Below are 21,558 nucleotides of genomic sequence, written 5' to 3'. Positions count from 1 at the left end.
GGGTCTGGGACAGACAGGTCTGCTTTCTGAACAGAGTCAGAACTATACGTGGAGGAGCATCTTTCACTTATGTACCACATATCTGGAACAAACTCCCAGAAAACTGCTACAACTGAACTCCCAGTTCATATGGTGCATCACGCCCTCGGGTCCTCGCTGATATACGCACGCTAGCCTGGGCAGCATATCTTCATGTCTATGATCCGGTCGGGAGCGGAAGTAACTCTACGTCACCAGGCGCGTCATCTGCGTCATCAGGTGGCCGGATGGGCAGATCCGGAAAGACGTCACCCCAAAATATGTCCGTCCTAATAAAATCCTTGATGCGGCATAGTTTAGCTTATTTTTTAAATATAAATGTGCGTGCACTATCCGGATACTATTTAGCGTCTGTATTATCCCACGGGGAAATTCTGTTCCATTTAAATAGGGATTGGGGAACCAAAACAAAGCGGCACCGCAAAACCGGATGGGCAGAATCCGGAAAGAGATTTTTTTTTTTTTTTTTTTTTCCAGTAGGCGTGGCCTAGACCGGATCATATGGGTCTTTAATAACGCATACCAGGCTTTCCTCCGAGGTGGAAAGACTGGTGACGCGAGGTTATACGCACGCTGAGTTTGAAGTTGGTCTGTCCCACGGTTCTCGAGATATGTGAACTACATACACACACACGGACAGAGATTTTGCACATTTATAGTAGGATTGCTGACATCTGTACAGGATGTAACATTACCCTACTATTTATGTAAATGTTGGCTGCTGTGAAAAAAGGCCATTATACCTGTTTAGTGGTGTATGTGTACGATTGTGCTGACAGGGTAGCTGAACAGCACCATTCCATACCATTCCATGTCCCTCATCAGTGTTTACAGGTTAAATATGATGTTGCATTACGCTGTCATGGTCGTATTAAAATTGTGTGAAATATGAAAGCCTTGAAATTATCCACAATATATGTCTCCGAAGTGAACGTCCTTCTTAGAGAATGGATGAAGCCAGTAATGTCTAAATTGTTATTAAAAGCAGACATGCCGAGGTCACCTCTGTAAAGGTCCATTTCTGCTGAGCAATGCACATTTTGCCATCACGGACAGTCAGGAATGACAGAGAGGGCAGCTGAAAAACTTTTCACAATAGAGACGAGAGAGAGGAGCAAATTTCACCTTGGCTAAAATAACCACTGCACCGTGCAATCTCACACAGTGCTTTAATTATGCACGATTATGCACGATGGAAGGTCCTTAAAAATGGCCTGATGTAATCTCAAAGTGTCTTTTCAGATAAAACCAAAAGAGACATACACCCGTTTGACTGTGAGGGTTTTATGCTAAGGCAAGCCCTTTTTAACATTTAATTAAACAAGAAAATTGTGAGCTAGCTAGCTTATACTGTAGGCTGTCTTTGGTGAAGAGATTTGGTGTAGAGGGACAAAAGGCCACGAATAGACCCCTGGGGAACCCCAGTTTAAGTGGTTAAATGGTAAAACAGCTTGACTTACAGTATGTTTGCCAATGAGCATCACCTAGCTCTCCTTGACCTGTGTTACTCAATAACGGTTATGACTCAGTGTTAATATCACTGTGACCACCTCCAAATGCATAAAACCATGAAGGAATATTTTTCCCACGGTTGCATGGCCTTTTGTCTCAGAATGTGTGTGTGAGTGTGTTTTGTTTGATTTCTTGCCAAACGCCAACAGCCCCCCTGCAGCTTTGTGTGCAGTGGACCAGTGTCCACAAGCACAGCCCTACCACTAGTGGGGGGCTGTTATGGGGAGCGGCCCACAGAACGAGCCCTAACAAACCTGGTGGCTATTAACACCTTGTGTTCAGCTAATAATGCAACAATTTCTGTCCTGGGGTTGTTTTACTATTGAGTTGGAGTCTCCCGAAGGGATGGCGATCGCCTTTTACAGGTGGAGATTTAAATGCGAGACTCAATAAGCCCACTGAAGCCAGTTGCGCATTCCCCTTTAAATACGCAGAAACCTGTAGCTATGCAGTGCCTGCCATCGATAGGCACAGGCTGCTTTCGCATTACTGATGTCCCGTTCCAGTGGTGGAAAGTACAGTAGCTGTGGAAAGTACAGTAACTAAGTACATTTTATTGAAGGACTGTACTGTACAATTTTGAGGTACTTTCAGTTCAGTTGACTATTTAATCTTTTTTACATACTTCTACTCCCCTACAACTCAGAGTCAAATGTACTTTCACTCCACTACAATTACTGAATTTGACAGATTAATACTTTGCCTATTTAGATTATTGATACAAAATATGCATTAAGGACTACCACTCATTTTCAACATTGAATTATGTCATTTATATTAGAGTTGTTGTGTGGAAATAAGAAAAAAGTCCCCCCCCCTTCTGTGTTGCTTAGAACTGGAGATTTAATTGTTGGGTTCATGTGATCAGTGACATATGGAAGGTGTACTCTTTCATTCACGTCCAGCTGAAACAGTGCGACATGAATATACAGTAGTAAAGTTAAGACTTGTTAGAGCATTTTCAGCCAATTTATTTCTATTAACTACAAGTACAATGTATTGTGAAACGTGATATATAACCATATGCCATTATAAACTACTACAAGTCACACTGTTTCAGCTGGATGTGAGATTCCCCTTTCTAGTGAATGAGAAAGCCTAGCCACCCAAAGAGTACACCTTCCGTATGTTACTGATTACATGACCCCAACCATCAATTCTCCAGTTCTAGGCAACAGAAGGGGAGGACATTTTTCTTATTTCCACACAGCTCTAAGGTATATTAATGACTTATTTCAATGTTGAAAAGTAGTGGTATTCCCTTTTAAGAGCTATTTTATTCTTTGACTATTCGAAAAATCTACAAGCTTGACGCGTTGTGAGCTTGTAGATAGGCTATTTTCGAAAAGGTTTGAAACATTTTGAAAGATCTGAGTATGTATGTTCTTAATGCTTGAATACAGGCCTTTTACTTGTACCAGAGTATTTCTACATTGTGGTATTGCTACGTTTACTTAAAGGTATAGTGAAATGAAAAATATGTTTTTCACAATTTTAGAGCATATCATCATACAACAATAGATGCCAAAACAAAAAAACAAAACAACTGCATGATGACATAGATACACTTTCATGAATATAAATGAATCTTGATTTAGTTCAGCTGTGTGATTCCCATAGCTGCAAGTTCCTCCAAACACAGCTGATTTTAATTACAGATCTACTCGGTTTTGAATCTCATTCAAGATGATGTCCAGACGGTGTATTACTCATTGTAAACTGAATCAGCGTGCTAAAATATGTCTCTGAAAACATTTTAGGTTAGAAATAAGCAACTTGGTATCAAACATTCTGCACATTGGCCGTGACTCTATCCCTTGGCCAGCCTGCTCCTGCAATAACACTGCGCACCATAGATACCTAGATACCTCATTGGCCGCTGCAGTTCATTGGAGCGACCTACTAGATTCTGCGAAGTCTCGGAAAAGACGCGCTGTGATTGGCCAGTAGTCAGGACGCGTGCCCCCTCTAATATGGCGGCTGCGAAACAGGCGCCCCAGAGTCGGAGGAGGCGTCTTTATATGTCTATGCTGCACACCACGTGAGTGAAGTTCTACCGTGCCATAGCCTGAAGGGATGGAACCTTCTGATTGGTTGCGAGGCTGTTTCAGACTGTTTCCGAAAATGCCATTGCGCTGGACCTTTAAGTAAAAAAGAAATAATCGGAGTACCACCCACCACTGATGCCCCCTTCGCTGAGATATTGCTATAGCTCTTTATTCTGAGGCACTCCTCACCTCAGCCATTAATAAATCTGCCACTGAATGGATTTACAGTCTGGCAATGATCTCTGTATCTGTGCAAAAACAAATGGTCCAGCGAGGCGTTCACGGCCAGGCAATTATTACAGTTGTTGCCGTGCCTCAAGCCTGCCGTCTCCAGTGGTCTGAGGCGGGAGGACGGACAACCTCCGTGGCATGACCCGCCACAAGCGATTGGTCTGGCGCGCCTGTGGAGCTGCAGGGATAAGAGTGGTGGGGGTGGCCGGTGGGAGGGTGAGGGTGCAGAGGGAAACCTACAGGAAAACAACTCTCAGTCAAAAGATTAATGAGAGATAGCAGCACCAGGGCGGGAAGAAAAAAACATCACAGAGAAAACACGGGCGAACTCAAGAGGTTGGGCGAGACGCTCGCCTCCTCCTTCGACGGTACGCAGGGGCGCACCGGATCGAAGTGGCGGCAATTAATCATGCCGGGTAAAGTCTGACCGCTGGCATCGGCACACGTGTCCTTTAGGGACAGGAGCACACAGCCTACATTTCTGCGATGTACTGTACTTTGAAGATGCTTCCCGGGGCAATGGCTTTGGGAGAAGCACAGCAGCAGGACACCGGGGCTGTGAAGGGGGGAGCGCAGTGCAGATGCTACAGCAGCTCACCGCTGAGTTATTCAGGCCATTTTCATTTGCACCGTGTGATGGTCTATCAGGCCCAAAAAAGACATTGTCGGCGTCCCCGTGGGCTCATCAGGGCCTGAAGTAAAAGCATCTGATATATGACGGCAGCAGTCCGTCTGTCCCCGCTGCCTGGACGCAGAGTTGCAAATTAGAGCGAGCGTGTTTCTCTGTACTGCTCTGACTCTACCAGAGATAGCCACTGTGAGTGGTTATAAGCACTTAAAAAGGCAGATGAAACCCAAGGCTGATGTCATAGTTTGGGAGCATGGCAGGCTGACCTTAGCAGCCTACACAATGATGTAAGCTAGTGGTTCTCGACCTTTTCAGGCCGCGACCCCCCAAAATAATCATATTTGAACTGGGGACCCCCCCACCCTGACAAGCATTGGAATTGTGGGAGTTGAGGCATTACATTTGGATTGACTCAGTTCCACAGATAAATACAGTATTGTGAAAATAGAAGATCTACAAGCTTGTATGAGCTTGTAGATTTCTTTCTTTCTTTTTTTGGGGGGATTAAAAAGATCTTAAAAGTCCTTAAAAAGTCACTGCATTGTCATCTGGGGACGCCCCAAAAATCATGTGGGGGGACCCCCTGGAAAACAAACTACAAAATCATTACAAAAATACTATGTTGTATGATGAATTGTGAAAATCTACAAGCATACAATACAATGAATCACATCGCGATGCATTGTGCGCTTGTAGATCTGCTATTTTAAACATTTCGAAATTTGTAAAATGTGTTAAATGTTTTGAACTTTTTGAAACTGTTGATAAAATGGCTAAAATAGGAACACCAGGTTGAAAGTGGATTACCCTGTGTCATTGCACTAACCGCAAGATGCCAGTAGGCCTATGCAATGCAGCAGATTATGCGACTCTACTGCCAGTAATTTGGAGTGTGGGAGAGGGTAAAAGAGTGGAGGCTGGTGATAAACGGTATAACTGTGCAAACACCTGCTTCTGCTAAGGGTTCCTTGATGGGTGGCTCTCCTGCCCCCCCCCCCCACACACACACACACACATACAAACACACACACAGACAAAGCCCTCACTTCACATCCTCAGCTCCTGCATAGATTTAGCAAATGCAGATTACACACACAATACACCACTCAAGAGTGAGAAATTGCATAATCATAGTCCCACTGGCATTGCTCTGCAGGAGTCTAGTCGTGTGTCTCTGTTCCTGTCTGTGTTTCCGGAGCTTATCTTTTTTTTTTTGTTTGTTTAAAGGTTGGGCTTTTTCTGCCTTTATTATAGATAGGACAGTAGGCTGACAGGAAATGGAGAGAGAGATGGGTGACACGCAGCAAAGGCCGTCGGGATCGGGACTCGAACCCGCAAAGCGCTGGCTACATTGTAGCCTAGGTGCCTGGACTGCTACGCCAGCGGTCCAGACCCCCGGAGCACTTTATCACATAGTTTTATACTTTTGGAAAAATATTCATGTATGTCAAAGGGGCAGTGATTGGGGCTGAAACCTTGCCCAAATTTGTAGTCATAAAATCATAGCCATGTCATAGATGACTGACGTCAAAGATTATGTCAGAGACTGGCATGGCTGCTCAAGCTGGAAGTGTTCAGTTAAATGCACCTAAAATGTCATCCTACATCTCAGAATGGAACTAGGTCTCCGCCAGGTCAGGTAGCCAGCAATGTTTGGAATTCGGCAATCAGGATGGAATATGAAACATCAGACGAATCCATCTTGATCACTTGACTAATAGCAAATCTATAAGCTCATAGTGCGTCACTTTGTGCCATGCTATGAGCTTGTAGATCATTTTTAACTCAAATCTTTGCTTCTGGGGGTCCATGGATAACAAAACATTTTGAGATGGGGTCCGCAGCAAAATACATATCATTTCGGGGGTCCTTGACATGAAAAAGTTTGAGCACCACTGATATAACAACATACGTTTCACAGAAAACAGTTTGAAGACATTTTTAGAATCAGGTCTTAATGGGCTGAGAGTAAGCATAACGCCTACTTACCAGGCCGCTTATACATCAGTTTTATGGGACCCCCTCAAAAATGATATGCGGCATCTCGAGGGGCTATCCCTTCAATACAAATCTGAATCTGAGATTCTGTGACCTACCCTGACAGTGGTGAGGGTACAAAAATATGTTTTATTTTAATTTATAGATAATATTCCATTATGTATACTGTACAGTATCTGTCTGTTGGACAGCCACCCTTGAGCTGATCTCTCTCACTGCCATCGCTCGCTACTGCTTTGTTGTGGGTACTTGAAAACAACAGACGTCACAGTAGTTAACAACCCATCCCATTGCAACACATTGTGCAATGCATGCACGACTCAAGTCGCTATCCACTCAAGTCGATATCCCCCCAGTCTATTCAGCGTCTCAATGAGGTGCTTAACAAACTTGTCACAGAATACTACAACATTCATGCCTTTCAATAGGCAGCATGTTGGAGATGCAATTATCCCAACCCAGCGACAGCCTCTCTTTGCAGTCTGCATGTTGCCCATAGAATTACAATATATATGACAGGTACAATGACCAAATATAACGGCTTTAAAGGGTTTTGGTGTTGGTCTTCTCACCTACAATTGTCGAAACGCCCTGGCTCCACTGTACCTCTCAGGCCTCCTCCATAAACGTACTCCGTCACGGAACCTGCGGTTCCGAGACTTGGACCCCCACCCTATGGAACTCTATCCCAAAAGAGATTTGCCATGCTCCAAAACTGGACTCTTTTAAGGCTTTCTTGAAAAGACACCTATTCTCTCAGGCTTATGGCAATTAGTTGGTTGTTTGTTGGTTATTCATTGTTTTTGGAAAGGAATATTGTCATGAAAGGCGCTATATAAATTCAAACTATTATTATTAATATTAAAATGAGATTTCATAATCAAGTATTCACACAGGAATACCGGTCAGGTGGGCACACTGGACATCTGGGCACACGAGTTTCTAGACAACTGGGCACACCGGATAAGTGGGCATACGGACATCTGGGCACACGAGATGAATGGGCACATGGACATATGGGCACACGAGATGACTGGGCACACGGACATCTGGGCACACGAGATGACTGGGCACATGGACATCTGGGCACACTGTATGACTACCAAGGATTTTTGTGTTCCTTTGATATTTAAGTACCCCCGCCCCCCCACTGTGAGAGAGAGACGGTGGGAGACATTGTGTAATGTCTGTTACTGAGATAGTGTATTGCAGTTCTGACAGCATCCTCATCCATTTGTTAGGGTTTGCTGTGTATTGCCTCTCCCATGTGTGTGTGTGTGTGTGTGTGTGTGTGTGTGTGTGTGTGTGTGTGTGTGTGTGTGTGTGTGTGTGTGTCGGTAGGTTGAATCGGTGGAGACTCTTACATTCTAACCCTAACCCTAAACCCTAACCCTAACCCTAACCTGGGTGGAGGGTGATTATGCGGGTGAACTCAGTGGAGGAGGGCAATTAGGTGTAAGCAGTGGGGAGGGACCACTAGGTTGAATCAGTGGAAACTGTCACATCCTAGGCCTATACCTAACTCTCATCCTAACCCTAGGGGGGTGATTATGCGGCTGTCTGAGGGGGGGAACTCAGGAGCGTCTGCTCAGGAACTCAGGAGCAGACAATTCACAGCAGGGGTTCACTAATCTCTGGATTTCATAGAAAGGGGGCACATCAAAGCAGAGTGCCCAGCTGTCTTGTGTGCCCACTTGACTGTGTGCCCAGTTGTCTTGTGTGCCCAGTTGACAGTGTGCCCAGTTGACTGTGTGCCCAGCTGTCTTGTGTGCCCAGTTGACTGTGTGCCCAGTTGACCTGTGTGCCCAGACGGCTGTGTGCCCAGTTGGTTTTTGTGCCCACCTGACCGGTTACCTCACAGAGCATGTGATGAACTGGGAGCTATAAATATTCACAGCCATGCATAATGGTCACACCGACTCACACACAGCCAAACAATGTGTCCAGTTCCACAATGAGTGAGATGTATAGAACCAGAATTAGGCAAATATGCAGATTTATAAGTCTGGCGAATGTGTCTGCTTATTCCTGTCCTAGTGTGTTCACAGTTTTATGCAAGCATTTTTAGGACTAGGGCTTTCATGCCTTCGCGTTGGTCTCATTCACAAAGTTCCTCAATGATTAATCAGGCCATACACTTGATAACCTAGTTAATTTTCTGTAGGCAGCATGCTAAACTGAACAAGTAATTCACTGCCCCCACTCACTTTAAATATGCATAAGCGCTGGTACTACAGTATGTGCTTTGTAATGTTTGTTTGGATATTCAGCCATGAAAATTAAATGTGTTCCATTCAATGCATAAGATCATACAGTATCAGTTTCAGTATACTAAAACGGACTACCTGACCTCAGTGCTTTGTACGTACTGTTTTTGAATGGCTCAGACATGATGAAATGCATTCCATTCCATGAAATCGAAATCCACAATGTTCAGTTTCTAACATGCGCCAATGGTTCCACAGTCTATAGGAGATCCTGACAGAACTGCGCACAGGGTTTGTTATGACAGCGACACAAACCTATACATAAGATTACGTACTGTAGCACAGCAGAGCAGGTGGGTACATAAAAACATATGGCTTGCACTGGCTTCTTGGAGCTCTCAGCAGCAGCCTCATGCAGTCATTAAGCCACTGTGAGTCGTCTGATGTTGCCTTGTCTGTAGTGATACCACAGGTGGGCAGTATGCAGTGGTGTGCAGAAAGCTCTAAGTGTGATCTTCAAAGACTGAGCACATGCAAGAAAGTGCGACACAGCATGTTCCTTTGAGCATACAAATTCCGACGCTGTCTATAGATGTCCTTATCATCTGTGCGTGCGTGCGTGCGTGCACCTATGCAACCACCCTATCTGTGTAAGTTCATGTATAGGACAGAGAGAGCACGAACATGCATTGATATATCATAAGTAAAGAGGATTTGGGGAGGGATCATTCACTGGACCTTTTCAGTACTATTTCTGTTTGAAGTCACTAAATTTGGGTTTAGGCTACTTTGTATCTACTTGATTTGATTAACAAGCTGTGACAACAACCTTGGTCTATATCAGCTGTGTGAAGCAGGCTATGTGCACAATTATGCATTAGAGAGTCTGTTAATCCTGATAATAAATGAAATGATGCTGAAATGAAATGTTATGAGCACATGGGATGAAAATAACATTAGGTGAGACACTTTTGTTTCCACACACCAGAAGTGGGCCAGTCAAGGCATTAAATGCCAGAACCAAACTTTTGTCCCTGTTCAGCCCTACTCTGGACTTGTAGTGATGTGTATTGAGTTGTGTGTTCTTGTAGACATACCTGAAGAACTCCATAAACGAGAATCCGTAACCATGTTGTTCAGCAATCCCCGCACATACAACATTGGCTGATGCACCAATCAGTGTTCCATTTCCTTAATGAAAGCGAAAACAGCATTAAAACAATGTCAGTTGAAAAGTAACAGGGCAGTGACAAAATGTATTCAAAATAATATGCGAGTGCTCTTCATCTATTCAACAAGGTAATAAGGGTCTCATTTAATAGATGCCATCTCCAGATATGGTCAGTTTATTACCACAGACAAGCTGTAATCCATTGTTATACAGTACTTGACGAGGGAGGGTAGGTACAGAAAGAGAAATGACTTGAAACTATTCTATGCACTGCTGCTCTCTATAAAGACATTTTACAAGTTCCTTTTGCGAAGTTATGAAGAGCGGAGAACCGTAGCAAATAAGTAAATTCAAGCAACAATTGCAAATGCATGTATCCGCCTGATGGTGCAGATATTAGCATTATGAATGACTCCCTTTCTGTACTGCGTTATAACGGTGAGTCATGTACAGTACGTATTCCAGTTGTGTGGATGGTCGCAGTGCGATCAAGTAGGGCGTTGATTTACGAAAAAACAGGCCCACAGCAACGCTATTCAGCCTGCAGTCACAGCTGTCTAATACGGCTCACATCTCAAAAGGTGTCAGCGCGCGCCGTGGACGGGGCAGTGACAGCATCATACAGCTGATCAATAAGGGACTGTCACAGCTGCAGTTGATGAAACTGAAATGCCACGACAACTCTCTTTCTGTGACCCTTCCCGCCCACACAGAGAAGGCCTGCCACGGGGTGAGCAGCGAAGACTGAATGTGTCAAGCTTGGGCTGCTTGTAACACAAAGCAACTCCCCCTCCCCCTCCCCCTCCCCGTGGGAAAGACACAGCTGTACATGGCACATGTCATACTGTATTATAAAGACCCACATCTTTAACCCATTCAATTCGGGAACGCATCTCTGTCATTTTAGATTTCTTTGGCTATTCAAAAACAGCAGATATTCATGGCGTGGCACCAAGTGCCGCGCAGATCTTTGAATATATATATTTTTAAAGCGAACATTTGTAACTAAAATCTTGCTTCTGGTAAAAAATATTTTACAAATGTTCACTTTAAAAAACATATATTCAAAGATTTGCACACATTTTCAAGATTTTTCAAAAATAGTAGATCTACAAGCTCATAGTGCGGCACTTGGTGCCGTGCTATGAGCTTGTATATCTGCTATTTTTGAATAGCCAAAGAAATCTAAAATGACAGAGAGGAGTTCCCGGATTGAATGGGTTAAAAAAAAAAAAAGTCTCTGGAAGGTGTATCTATACTACATGATTCAATGTAATTGTTTGGCCCAAAGCCAAATGAAACACATACTCTATACATCTGCACTACAGTATGTGTAAGGAGGGTTTTACACAGGGTTTACATGTGGGGATAAAATGAGACAGTGTCACTCACCTCCCAGACAGGCTCCCATGGCCAATGCAAAGATCAGGGGTTTTACTGGCAGGTTCACGTCTGCATCCTGACTCAGGTTGATGAGAACGGGAATCTGAGAGCACACACACACATATAGAAACATCATAAGACTCAAAGGCATGTACAGAATGCTGTTTTCATTAAGGTCTTGTTAAAAATCTTTTACATGTTTTTCTTCTTTTTTTTTCTTACCAAACCAAAGGTCTCACTTGTTTAGGCTAAAGAATAATTACAAAATATTGATGAGTCAGATTGATTTTCTTTAAAATAATTTAGACCAGTGTAATTGAAGTTTCCATATGGATAAAGGAGTGATCAGAATCACAATGCGTAATGTGAGTTATCTGCCCCTTGGAGATATGGCGGTGTGTTTTTGAGTTATAAGGGTATGTTCACACTGCCTGCCTGTTATGAAGAAAAAAGCGCAGCCTATAGAGCTCTTTTTCTGCTGAAATTGTAAGATGCGACAACCCCCGCCCCCCCCCCCACCCCACCCCCTGGACGAAGTTGTGATATGCCCTGTACCACTGTCGGGGGTGGAGGATGTCATGACATGCACCCACACACCCAACTGTGAACACCGCTCTCCTCCTCTTCTGCCTCCATGGCCGGCAGCAGTACGGGGCATATCACAACCCTGTCCAGCAGTTCTGTCAGGATGAAGCTCTTTTTAAAGCTAACTTCAGCCTAAGCAAGGGACAATTTGATGACCTGTTGCGGAGGGTTGAGCCAACATTCTCGAGACAGACAACGTATCATGATTGGTGACACGGTGCGTGTCATATGCACATTTCTCAAAAAAGTTAAACTATAGTCAACTTTTGAAAGCGCACCACCAGGCCAAGAAAAGTGCACTGACCAGTGCACTTTAAAGGCTGCACGGTCGCCTTTTGGTCACTTCTCATAGGTTTTAAAGTAAAAAGGCGGTGCCTAAGGACTGTGTGAACAGTTGACTGTTGATCAGTGCACTGTCTGTGTACAAATCAATACACCCAGCCCTCTGCTGTCATCCACCAAGGCCATGCTGGAAAGTACATGTAAAATGGTTTGATAATTGATAAAAGGCTATTGTGCATAATTAATACAAATAATAATACAACAATATACAAACAACAAATATTAGTTTTTCATGTTCACCATGTACATCTGGTGTCCATATTTTGGGCATTTCAGTATAGTGAAACCTTTCAAAAATCGTCAATATATATGTATTCAGACACAATGCGTTGTGAGCTTATAGAATGGCTATTTTTGCAATACATTACTGTTGAATGACGAAGTATAAATCAGGCATAAGTGGTTAATTAGAGTTGGAGAAGTCCATTCAGCAAATTAGAGAACAGTAAACCATTTTACCTGTACACAGTACTATCCAGAGGGAACTCTGAAAGTGTATAAATAATGGACCCGTACGGGTCAGACTTGACTGTGTATTGCTGTGTAGCAGCAATACTGCAGCAGTCCTTTTTTGCCAGGTAATGACACAGCAGTCTATGCAACTTATACAGACTTGACTGCATTCAATAGTAAGGTTTTAACAAAATAAAGCAGCTAAAAGCTTCTCTGTGACTGCAGCTTTGTTTGTTTTTTAGTTTTTTTTGTCGATGCTGCACATATTCAGTGTTCAGAGCTCTGGGTTCACTTTGTTACACTGTATATGTCAGCGGTGGCATATTGTGTAAGGTAGGACCCACTTTAGGGAAAGTTTTGCTGCATGCCACACAGAATGCAGCATGCGGATGCTAATTACCAGTGTTGCCATGTCGACTTATTATAAGCGACTTTGGGCTTCTTTTTCTGTAAAGTTGCTTGTAAATATTGATAGCTGCGGGTTGCGTTTTTATTTATTTATTATTATTTAAACTAGTGGTTCTAAAATATTTTCATGTCATGGACCTGCAAATGAATATGTGTTCCTAACCCCCATCTGAAAATGTGAGCCCTGTACCAGATTTTTGTTGTTGTTAGAATCTATCAAATATTCCAAATGTTATTCCTTTTTTTTTTTTTTAAATAGCAGATCTACAAGTAGATGTATACAGTATATAGGTTTAAAGTGCTCATATGGCCTAGTCACTTCTTTTGGGCTTGTTTTGCATTGAGATTATAATGTATTGCGACCAGAGAAGGTGAAACAGCGCCATCTACTGGGCTATTAATGGGAACAGCAGGCTGAACGAGAATCCGGAAGTGAGCTTCAATTCCAGCGAAGGGGGTTTGCCCCTTGCTTTAAATAGACAATCTATTTACGTGTTGCGACATGTTGTGAGCACGTAGATCTGCTATTATCGCTGAATAGTTGAACCAAAATAGGGACGCTAGGGTCCATGTGGTCAAATGTGGTCTGGTGAAATCTGTTGGATGTTACACACATTTTGAGTTATCGACACAAATGATGCTCCCATAGTATACACGCAATATTTCCATCAAGACATCAATATTCCTATAATCAATCACTTATACATGTACTTCTATAGGGCATATAATTGTGTCTGACCCTGCTAGAGTCTTTATTCAACATAACCTCAGACACTGGAAGGTTAACATTTTCATTCTGATGGATCACAAATTCATTCATTCACTTATTTTAATTCAGCTTCTACAAAAGATAAATCACTGCTATGAGAAACAACCAAAGCTTTTTCAAGACTCAATGTAACAAAAAGAACAATAAGTAATTTTGTGCATTTCTAAACTGTGCCAACAATTTGGAATGCATCATTCATACTACTGTACCTATGAAAGATTTACAGTACGCTGCATCTCTGGCTGCAGCACAGTCTGTCCTGTATGCATGTATCTCCACTCTGTGAACAGCATTTTTCATTAGGAGAAGTTGCTTTTTTCTTTCACCTACTCTCTTTGGCTAGCAGTAATAATCCTTGTAGAATTGATCACTAGCACTGCAGACCCGATGGTTTGGAATGGATTCAGTGTTCATTTGCAGCACAACAAGCCAGTGTTGTGCTTAAAATTGTTGGCACAATTTAGAAATGTGCAAAATAAGCCATTGTTCTTTTTGGTCTACTTTGCAATAGAAGACGTAGTGCTAAACAACAAACCCCTCTGCCTAGAACCCCCTTCCAGCTGCACAACTCAACTCCCATGGGACATCAAGAGTGATAGATATCCCCGGAGAAATTATGTTTTCTGACAAATAAAAGAAGATAAGCCTGGCCCGGATCGCTGACCTAGCGGTCCGGGCACCTAGGCTCAATGTAGCCTGACGGCACGTCGCGGCTTTGAGTCCCGTTTCCGGCGACCTTTGCTGCGTGTCTCTCCCCGTCTCTCTCTCCCTCTTTCCTGTCCATCTTCACTGAAAACTATCAATAAATATATAATATATGCCTCTATGTTTTGGGGGAAAAGGCATAGTTTGAATTGTATGATTTATTTTCCAACAAAAACTTTACGGACATGTTGATGAAGCAGGGATATACTGACTCTCAAACTATAGTAACGATAGTCTTGGTAGCAATATTGTGACACTGCAACAATTTATGACACATTTAAAAGGTTCTGTGAAAATATATATAAATGGAAGTTACATGATGATGCCCTACAGTAAAAGGACATCTTTTTCTCCTCCTTTAATCTCCCCAGCTTGTCAGATAATCAGAAATCTACTCTGGATGCTCCTATATATAGGAAAGAGGTGCTTGAGGCTATTAAGCGGCTACAGTCTGGGAAAGCACCTGGGCCAGATGGGCTAAATAGTGAGTTTTGGAGAAAGTTCCTGAATATATTATTTGACCCTCTGCTGAATATGTTTAACGATTCCTTTGAAAAGGGTGTCCTGTCTATGTCTTCGAGGGAAAATATCTCCTTCATTTTGAAAATAAATTGTATTAAGGAATGATTTGCAGGCAAAACTCAAACTGGAACACCTTATTTCATTTCCAGATTTTAAAAGGCGGATAATGGACACGCTATTTTTAAAGGTTGAAATTCATGTAACAACATGTGCAGGTTACTGAACATGATCCAGTTTTTGGCTGGGCAGAGCCTTGCCCTACTTTCACTCTTGCGGAGGGATAAGGTTGATCCAGAGTGTTAAAAGTTGGCTGGAGAGAGAGAGAGTAAGAGAGTGTGAGAGTGTGAGAGTGTGAGAGTGAGAGAGAGAGAGTGAGTGAGTGAGTGAGTGAGTGAGTGAGTGAGTGAGTGAGTGAGTGAGTGAGTGAGTGAGTGAGTGAGTGAGTGAGTGAGTGAGTGAGTGAGTGAGTGAGTGAGTGTGTGTGTGTGTGTGTGTTCACGTGATATAAAGGCTATTTTTTACAAATAAGAAAAGCATGTTAATGTTGTGTAACCCACTCAGTTATTGCCAAAAGCACATTTCTACAAAACTTTAGAAAGCTTGTAAGTTAAAACAAAGTTTTTTAACAAGCTACAAGATCACAATGCGCCACAGTGCGATGCATTATGAGCTTGTAGATCAGCCATTTGCGTTGTGTGACACGATGCGCAACCCAGTATAAAAGGCGTGTGTTCTACATCAGTGGTCTGCCTCTTACCATGGTTGTAGTGAAGGGGATGTTATCAATGAGAGAAGACGCCAGGGCAGACACCCACATCACCAGGATAATAGCTATGGCCAGGCGCTGGTCTTCGGGCACCGCCTGAGAGAGGGCAGATAAAAAAAAGGGTGACGTGTCACTGAACCTTTCATCGCTACACCCAGATAGCAGGCTACAGTATGTGAACAGGCTCTACAGTAGCCCACTCGCCCGGTCACCGCTTCAAATCTAACAGACCAATTAAGTTTATAGTTTCGGCTGTGAACCATGTGTCGGAGAGCAGCGGTTGAGAGAATGACGCTGTATAAACATATACAGTAACAGCCCATGGTGGTAGCCTATCATATCTTGGCAGTGCCGGCCCTTGGTTTTTGGGGGCCCTAAACAAAAGGTCTACACAGTATATGGGGCCCTCTCTTCAGGTCAAAACCACTGCCGAAGCTCCAGACTGCAAAGTTTGTCTCCAATAGAAATATCTTAAGGGATACAATTATTTATTTAAACACATATACATATTAAAACAAACTAATGTAGCAGATCCGAACAAAGAACATCAATACAACCATATAAACTGTACGATAAAAGTACAATTAAAAAAACCTATAATGAGTAAATACAGGCTGGGTTAGCAACTGAGTCAGTTAATTTTATTTACACAGAAAGATAACGTATCGTTGCTGTTGTGGTTTAATATACCAATATGCTCGTAGCTTATACCTTTTTCTCTACATTTTCTCTTCAATTTTGTTTATTTTGTTTCATCATGCAGCTGTACAGTAAACACCTGGCTAGGCTACAGCTGGAAGTAGAAAGACAGTAACAGTAGGCACTAACCTCACCTGTACTGCACCCACAATTTAAAATAATCCATCTTACTTTATTAAATGTAGAAAAATATACGAAACGAATCCTACAGTACTATTGTAAAAGTTGTGTGTACTGTTTACTATTTTAATTGATTGGCCTTTCTGTGTGTGTGTGTGTGTGTGTGGGGGGGGGGGGTTGCCTAAACAAAATGAATGTTTACTTTGTTTAATGTGTGGGTACGGCCCTGTCCCTTGGCTCTGCTGGAAAACACAAGACAGAAGCAATTCCTATGACACCACACACATATAGTGTCAAGTTGTTGGAGTCTTACATTCTTTTCCTTCAGCATATGTTCAGCACACTTGCCCGGGTTCAAAGAGCTATGACCTCACAGGCGAGGATAAAGGTAGATATAAACCCCAATCTATCCACCCTCACCGTCCTCTCTCTCTCTTCCTCTAAAACTCTCCAGGGGAGGGAGGCAATGGCCTTATCTAGTATGTGGTCCATTGTCTGCTATTATTCACATTTTGGAGGACAGTGGGCAAGTTGGACACCAGAGCGGCGGGGCCACCTGTCATGTGGAATTATCTGAGGTAAAAAGGTCCACAGTCTAAATGTGAGTTGATGTGCCTATCACGCAGGCAATTTTGCCACTAAGAGACGCCATGCCTGCACGATCCACGCCACACAGGGATGTGTAAAACCCAGATTTATAGTTTGTTGCGCGATGGTGTCCTGCGCCGAGAATAGCCGATCTACAAGCTCACACCGCGTTGCAATGCAAAGCGCTGTGAGCTTGTCGATCGGCTATTCTCGGCATGGGACACCGATAAGCTACAAAGTATAAATCAGGCTTATGGGCTCAATGCATTCAGTGTGGGCAGAGCCCAGCACTCCATCAACCCCTCGCAGAAATCAAACTGAAATAATTGAAGGCCTTTACAGAATAATAGACCTGTGTGCAAGCGCGTTGTGTTGGATCTGTGAGATGATTGTTTAGACTGATGACTGAAGAAAAACAACAAAGCAACAGAGAACTCACTTTTATCAGTAGCGCTGTCTGGACTCCGATGTAGTCAATAAGCTGCAGCTGGGCTAAAGCCTGTAAAAAACAAAGAGAGAGTACAACTGACTGTGCAAAAAAACATTCTTCAAGAGAGACTGTTATAGATGGATTACATATATTATAAGGATTAAAGCAGGTTTGAGTTAGGGAACAAAGAAACGCGTTCCTTCCGGGACACGCTGGCAATATGCCATTTCCTGCATTGGTGCAAACAGTTTAGCTTGGGCTAGCACTAAACGTCCCTCCAAGGGTTAAGGGTTGTGTTTGTGTGTGACTGGAAGCCTCGCAAAACAAAACAAAGAGTCTGAAAAGGAAAAACAAGCAAACAAAAAAAGCTACCCAAGCAGTTATTCTGCTGACATCTTATTCTTTCCTTTTATCCTTTCACTCGGAGGCTCATGGGTGAGGAGATAAACAATAATTAATTCACATATTCTAAGCTTGCTGACTATAATTCATAGCACTATACAATACTGTCAATACGTAAGCATAGTTACTGTTGTTCTTCTGTCTCTAGGGAGTGTGCTTGCCAGAGGCAGCCCTGGTCAGAACTTGAGTTCAGGTTCAGCTTTTTTTTTGGCTCCTACAGTAAGAGCTCCATCAAGTCAGCAAATGCTTTGAAAAAGATCTCTGTGTCCACTTAGTCCATGTCACATGGTAACTGGATAAGTGGTGGTCCCCAGGCGTGTGTTAAGTACCTCCATCAAAACGAAGAGGGCAGCGAAGAACAGTAACGTGGCCCACTCCACCCGGTGTAAAATGATCTCAAAGTCCTGGATGTCAGCCAGGACCAGAAGCCACAGAGCCCCCAGGATAGCGATCCAACCTGAAGACAGAACAAGACAATTACAGGAGTAGTTCTAGAACCAGACAACAGCTGTAGCTTTACCAGGTTGAGAGGAAACAATCACCCACAAATAATTCATGATAAACTGTTACCAGCTTTTGGTTTGCACTCGAAACTGTTGGACAGACAGACTCCCCGTCCGTTCGACCAACCAGCAAAGGAAAGACGCAGAGTCTAATTATAAAATGGACTCCATTTTCGATCATTAGCTATCTTCTATAGTTGGTTACTATGTGCAGTTTGATAACATAACATTGACAAACTGGCTGCTAGTGTGCTTTACGTATCCTTTGGCCAAGTGTAAAGAAATATCTTATAAATACTTCACATACGTAAGTACAAAAGTACTTCATAAGAACAACGTTGGGGTAACTAAGATATTCACTACATTGCATAGATTTACAAACTTTTATGATCTTTGTGAATTTCACTTTCACTTCATCAGGTATGTCCTAGTTGTGCAAACTGTTGATGCTGCATTTGCTTATACTTTGTTCTGTTTTGTGAAGTCAAGAATGGAACGGTGTGATGTCATTGTTCTACTTTAAAGGGGACATTTGGCCAGGGCCCTTATCCAGTAATCTGTCGGTCCTTGTCCCTTTTCTGCCCATATATAGAGATTCCTGGTGTCATTAGTTTATGCCCATATATGGGCATGCCCCCTTTTGGGCCCATATTATGGAGCTGACGGATTTGTTTGCGCCTGATGCCATGATGACACATTGAGGTTATACAGCACAACACACTCCATATACTGTATGATCGTAGCCGCATTGGGAACTCCTTATATGGTTATGGCTGAGTCATGGTGACATAAGCGTGATGTCAGAGGTGCGCCCGCCGGCCGGCCGGTCCTCCCTTAAGCCAATTTTAATACAGGACAGATGTTTTTTTCTATAATGACATGCCTAAAATAGGAACGCCAGGTTAAAAGTGGTATGAGAAATAAAATTAAAATAACTATCACAAACAACTTGTAGCCCATATTAATACTTTGGAGGCTAAAAATATTTTCAAAATGTGTTCATTAAATCATTGTAAAGGAGTTCCATCTGTCCTGCGCTTAAATTTCATTCCATTGCAATTATTCTGTAAAAAGACACCGTGACCCTTTTCTACGCGTTGCGAACAGCACAGATGCTGCCAATGCTTCTTTGCACATCTGTTTCCTGCTGCTAAACTTTTACAGGATAACACACATAACTTGATGAAGTTATAAAAGTTATAAATTGTGATAACTAAGCCTCATATTTCAACCTGGTATCTCTATTTAATTGGGGCATGTCATTACATTACATTATATAGCAGATCTACAAACTCACAATGTGACACGTTGTGAGCTTGTAGATCGGCTATTTTCACAGCAACAACACTATCATATGGAAAAGTGTACCGTAAATACAGTACAATGGCTTCCAAGCCTTTTGCTCAAATTGAGTACCTACCTCTCTACGCTCTTGGACTCCCACTCACACCATCACTGACTGACTGACCTTTGTGTTATCTAAAGGCTTCCATTTACCTTAGCAATCATTTGCTGATAATCATAACAAATCCAAATGTCACTGGCTATCTTGCAATCTCGCAAACCGCTGGATCGATCAGCGCCAACAATCTTTCAAATATGTGTTATACTTTTTGAAATATTTGACTTAAATGTGAAGTTAATGGGGCTGTGATTGGTCTCAAATGGGGGATGGGAAGGCTTTTGATATCCCCCTCTCATCACTCTTTTATCACTGGTGGGGATATATAATTGTCTCCGCCAGGCCGAAAGGCATGGCGAGAGAGTATGTTTTCCACCCCGTCCGTCCGTCCGTGTGTCCGTCCGTGTGTGTGTCCGTGTGTCCGTCCGTCTGTGACCAGCTAATCTCCGGCACCGTTGTCTTGATCGTAGCGAAACTGCACACACACTCCCTGGATGCCAATTCAGAACCTTTGCCCCAAATTTTTCTCATGGGCCTTTCATAGCGCCACCAGGAGGCCGATTTGTGCAAAACATATTTTTTGACAGCACTCCTACAGATTTTGTCCAAAAATCACGCAAATCGGTATACAGTATCTCTGTAGTCATTCAACGAAACAGGTCTTTCAGATTTCTCATATTCCATCCTGATTGGCTAAAAATGTCTTCCAAAGTTTGCAGGAGTGCTCCGTTTTGAACAAAATGCCTCAAATCATGAACACAGCATGCAATATCCGTGAAATTTTGCACACACATTCCCATTAGGCCGAGGAAGAACTACCATTTGAACATTTTTAAATCAGCCTCATGGTGGCGCTATTAACAGGCCGGTTCGTGTTTTTACCTATAATTGCACCGATCTGTGTAAAACTTTGTATGCACACTCCCTAGAGGTCAAGGAAAAACCTTTGCCCTGCATTTTTCACATCTTCCTTTTATAGTGCCACCAGCAGGCCGACTTATGTAAAACACATTATTTTATACTACTCCTTCCAATGTTATCCAAATTTCACACAAATCGGTACACATGATCTCTATAGTCATGTGATCACGACGGATGTGTTTGATTTTTCATATGCCATACTGATTGGCTAAGATTAACATCTAAAGTTTGCATTATTGGCTTGTTTTGAACAAAATTCCGCAAATCATGAACGCACCGTCCAATTGCGCTCAAACTTTGCACGCACATTCACACTATGTTGAGGAACAAATGCCACCCTTTTAACATTGGCCTGTTATAGCGCCACCAACAGGTCTAATTTAGCGAAACATGTTTTTAACAAAATGCCTCAAATCATGAATGCAGTCAGTGTCCGATCGTCGTGCAAGGCCTAAGAAGAAATGGCAACCTTTTCACGTTGGCCTATTATAGCGCCACCAGGAGGCCACAATAGCCTACCTGACCTGGCGGAGACCTGTGCTCCGAGGAGCACTTTTTCTAGTTTAATTAGTGTGGTTGCCCTAACAGGGCAACCAGACTATAGTACTCTATACACTTTATTCCACTTCAAGATAAACAATATTTCGAACCACATCTCCTCCCACAGTTTTTATCCCCTAATGTTGTGCCATATATCAAAATGACCATCTAAATCGGGAATCGTGC

The 21,558-nt window shown here is 42.8% G+C and overlaps 1 protein-coding gene across 1 annotated transcript in view; it reads right to left on the bottom strand.

The window, feature by feature from the left end:
* Positions 1–21,558, bottom strand: part of oca2 (oculocutaneous albinism II) — a 79,359-nt gene that overhangs the window by 3,653 nt on the left and 54,148 nt on the right. Inside the window, exons 19-23 of the mRNA XM_084067847.1 lie at positions 18,336–18,463; positions 17,614–17,673; positions 15,759–15,863; positions 11,227–11,320; positions 9,761–9,854 (exon numbers count right to left, since the gene is read on the bottom strand). Coding sequence (XP_083923973.1) covers positions 9,761–9,854; positions 11,227–11,320; positions 15,759–15,863; positions 17,614–17,673; positions 18,336–18,463 — 481 coding nt within the window. The remainder of the gene's footprint in view (positions 1–9,760; positions 9,855–11,226; positions 11,321–15,758; positions 15,864–17,613; positions 17,674–18,335; positions 18,464–21,558) is intronic.

Source organism: Gymnoscopelus microlampas, assembly GCF_963454915.1.
Source record: "Gymnoscopelus microlampas genome assembly, chromosome: 9".
Taxonomy (NCBI): domain Eukaryota; kingdom Metazoa; phylum Chordata; class Actinopteri; order Myctophiformes; family Myctophidae; genus Gymnoscopelus; species Gymnoscopelus microlampas.
This window is presented reverse-complemented; position numbering and strand designations above follow the sequence as displayed.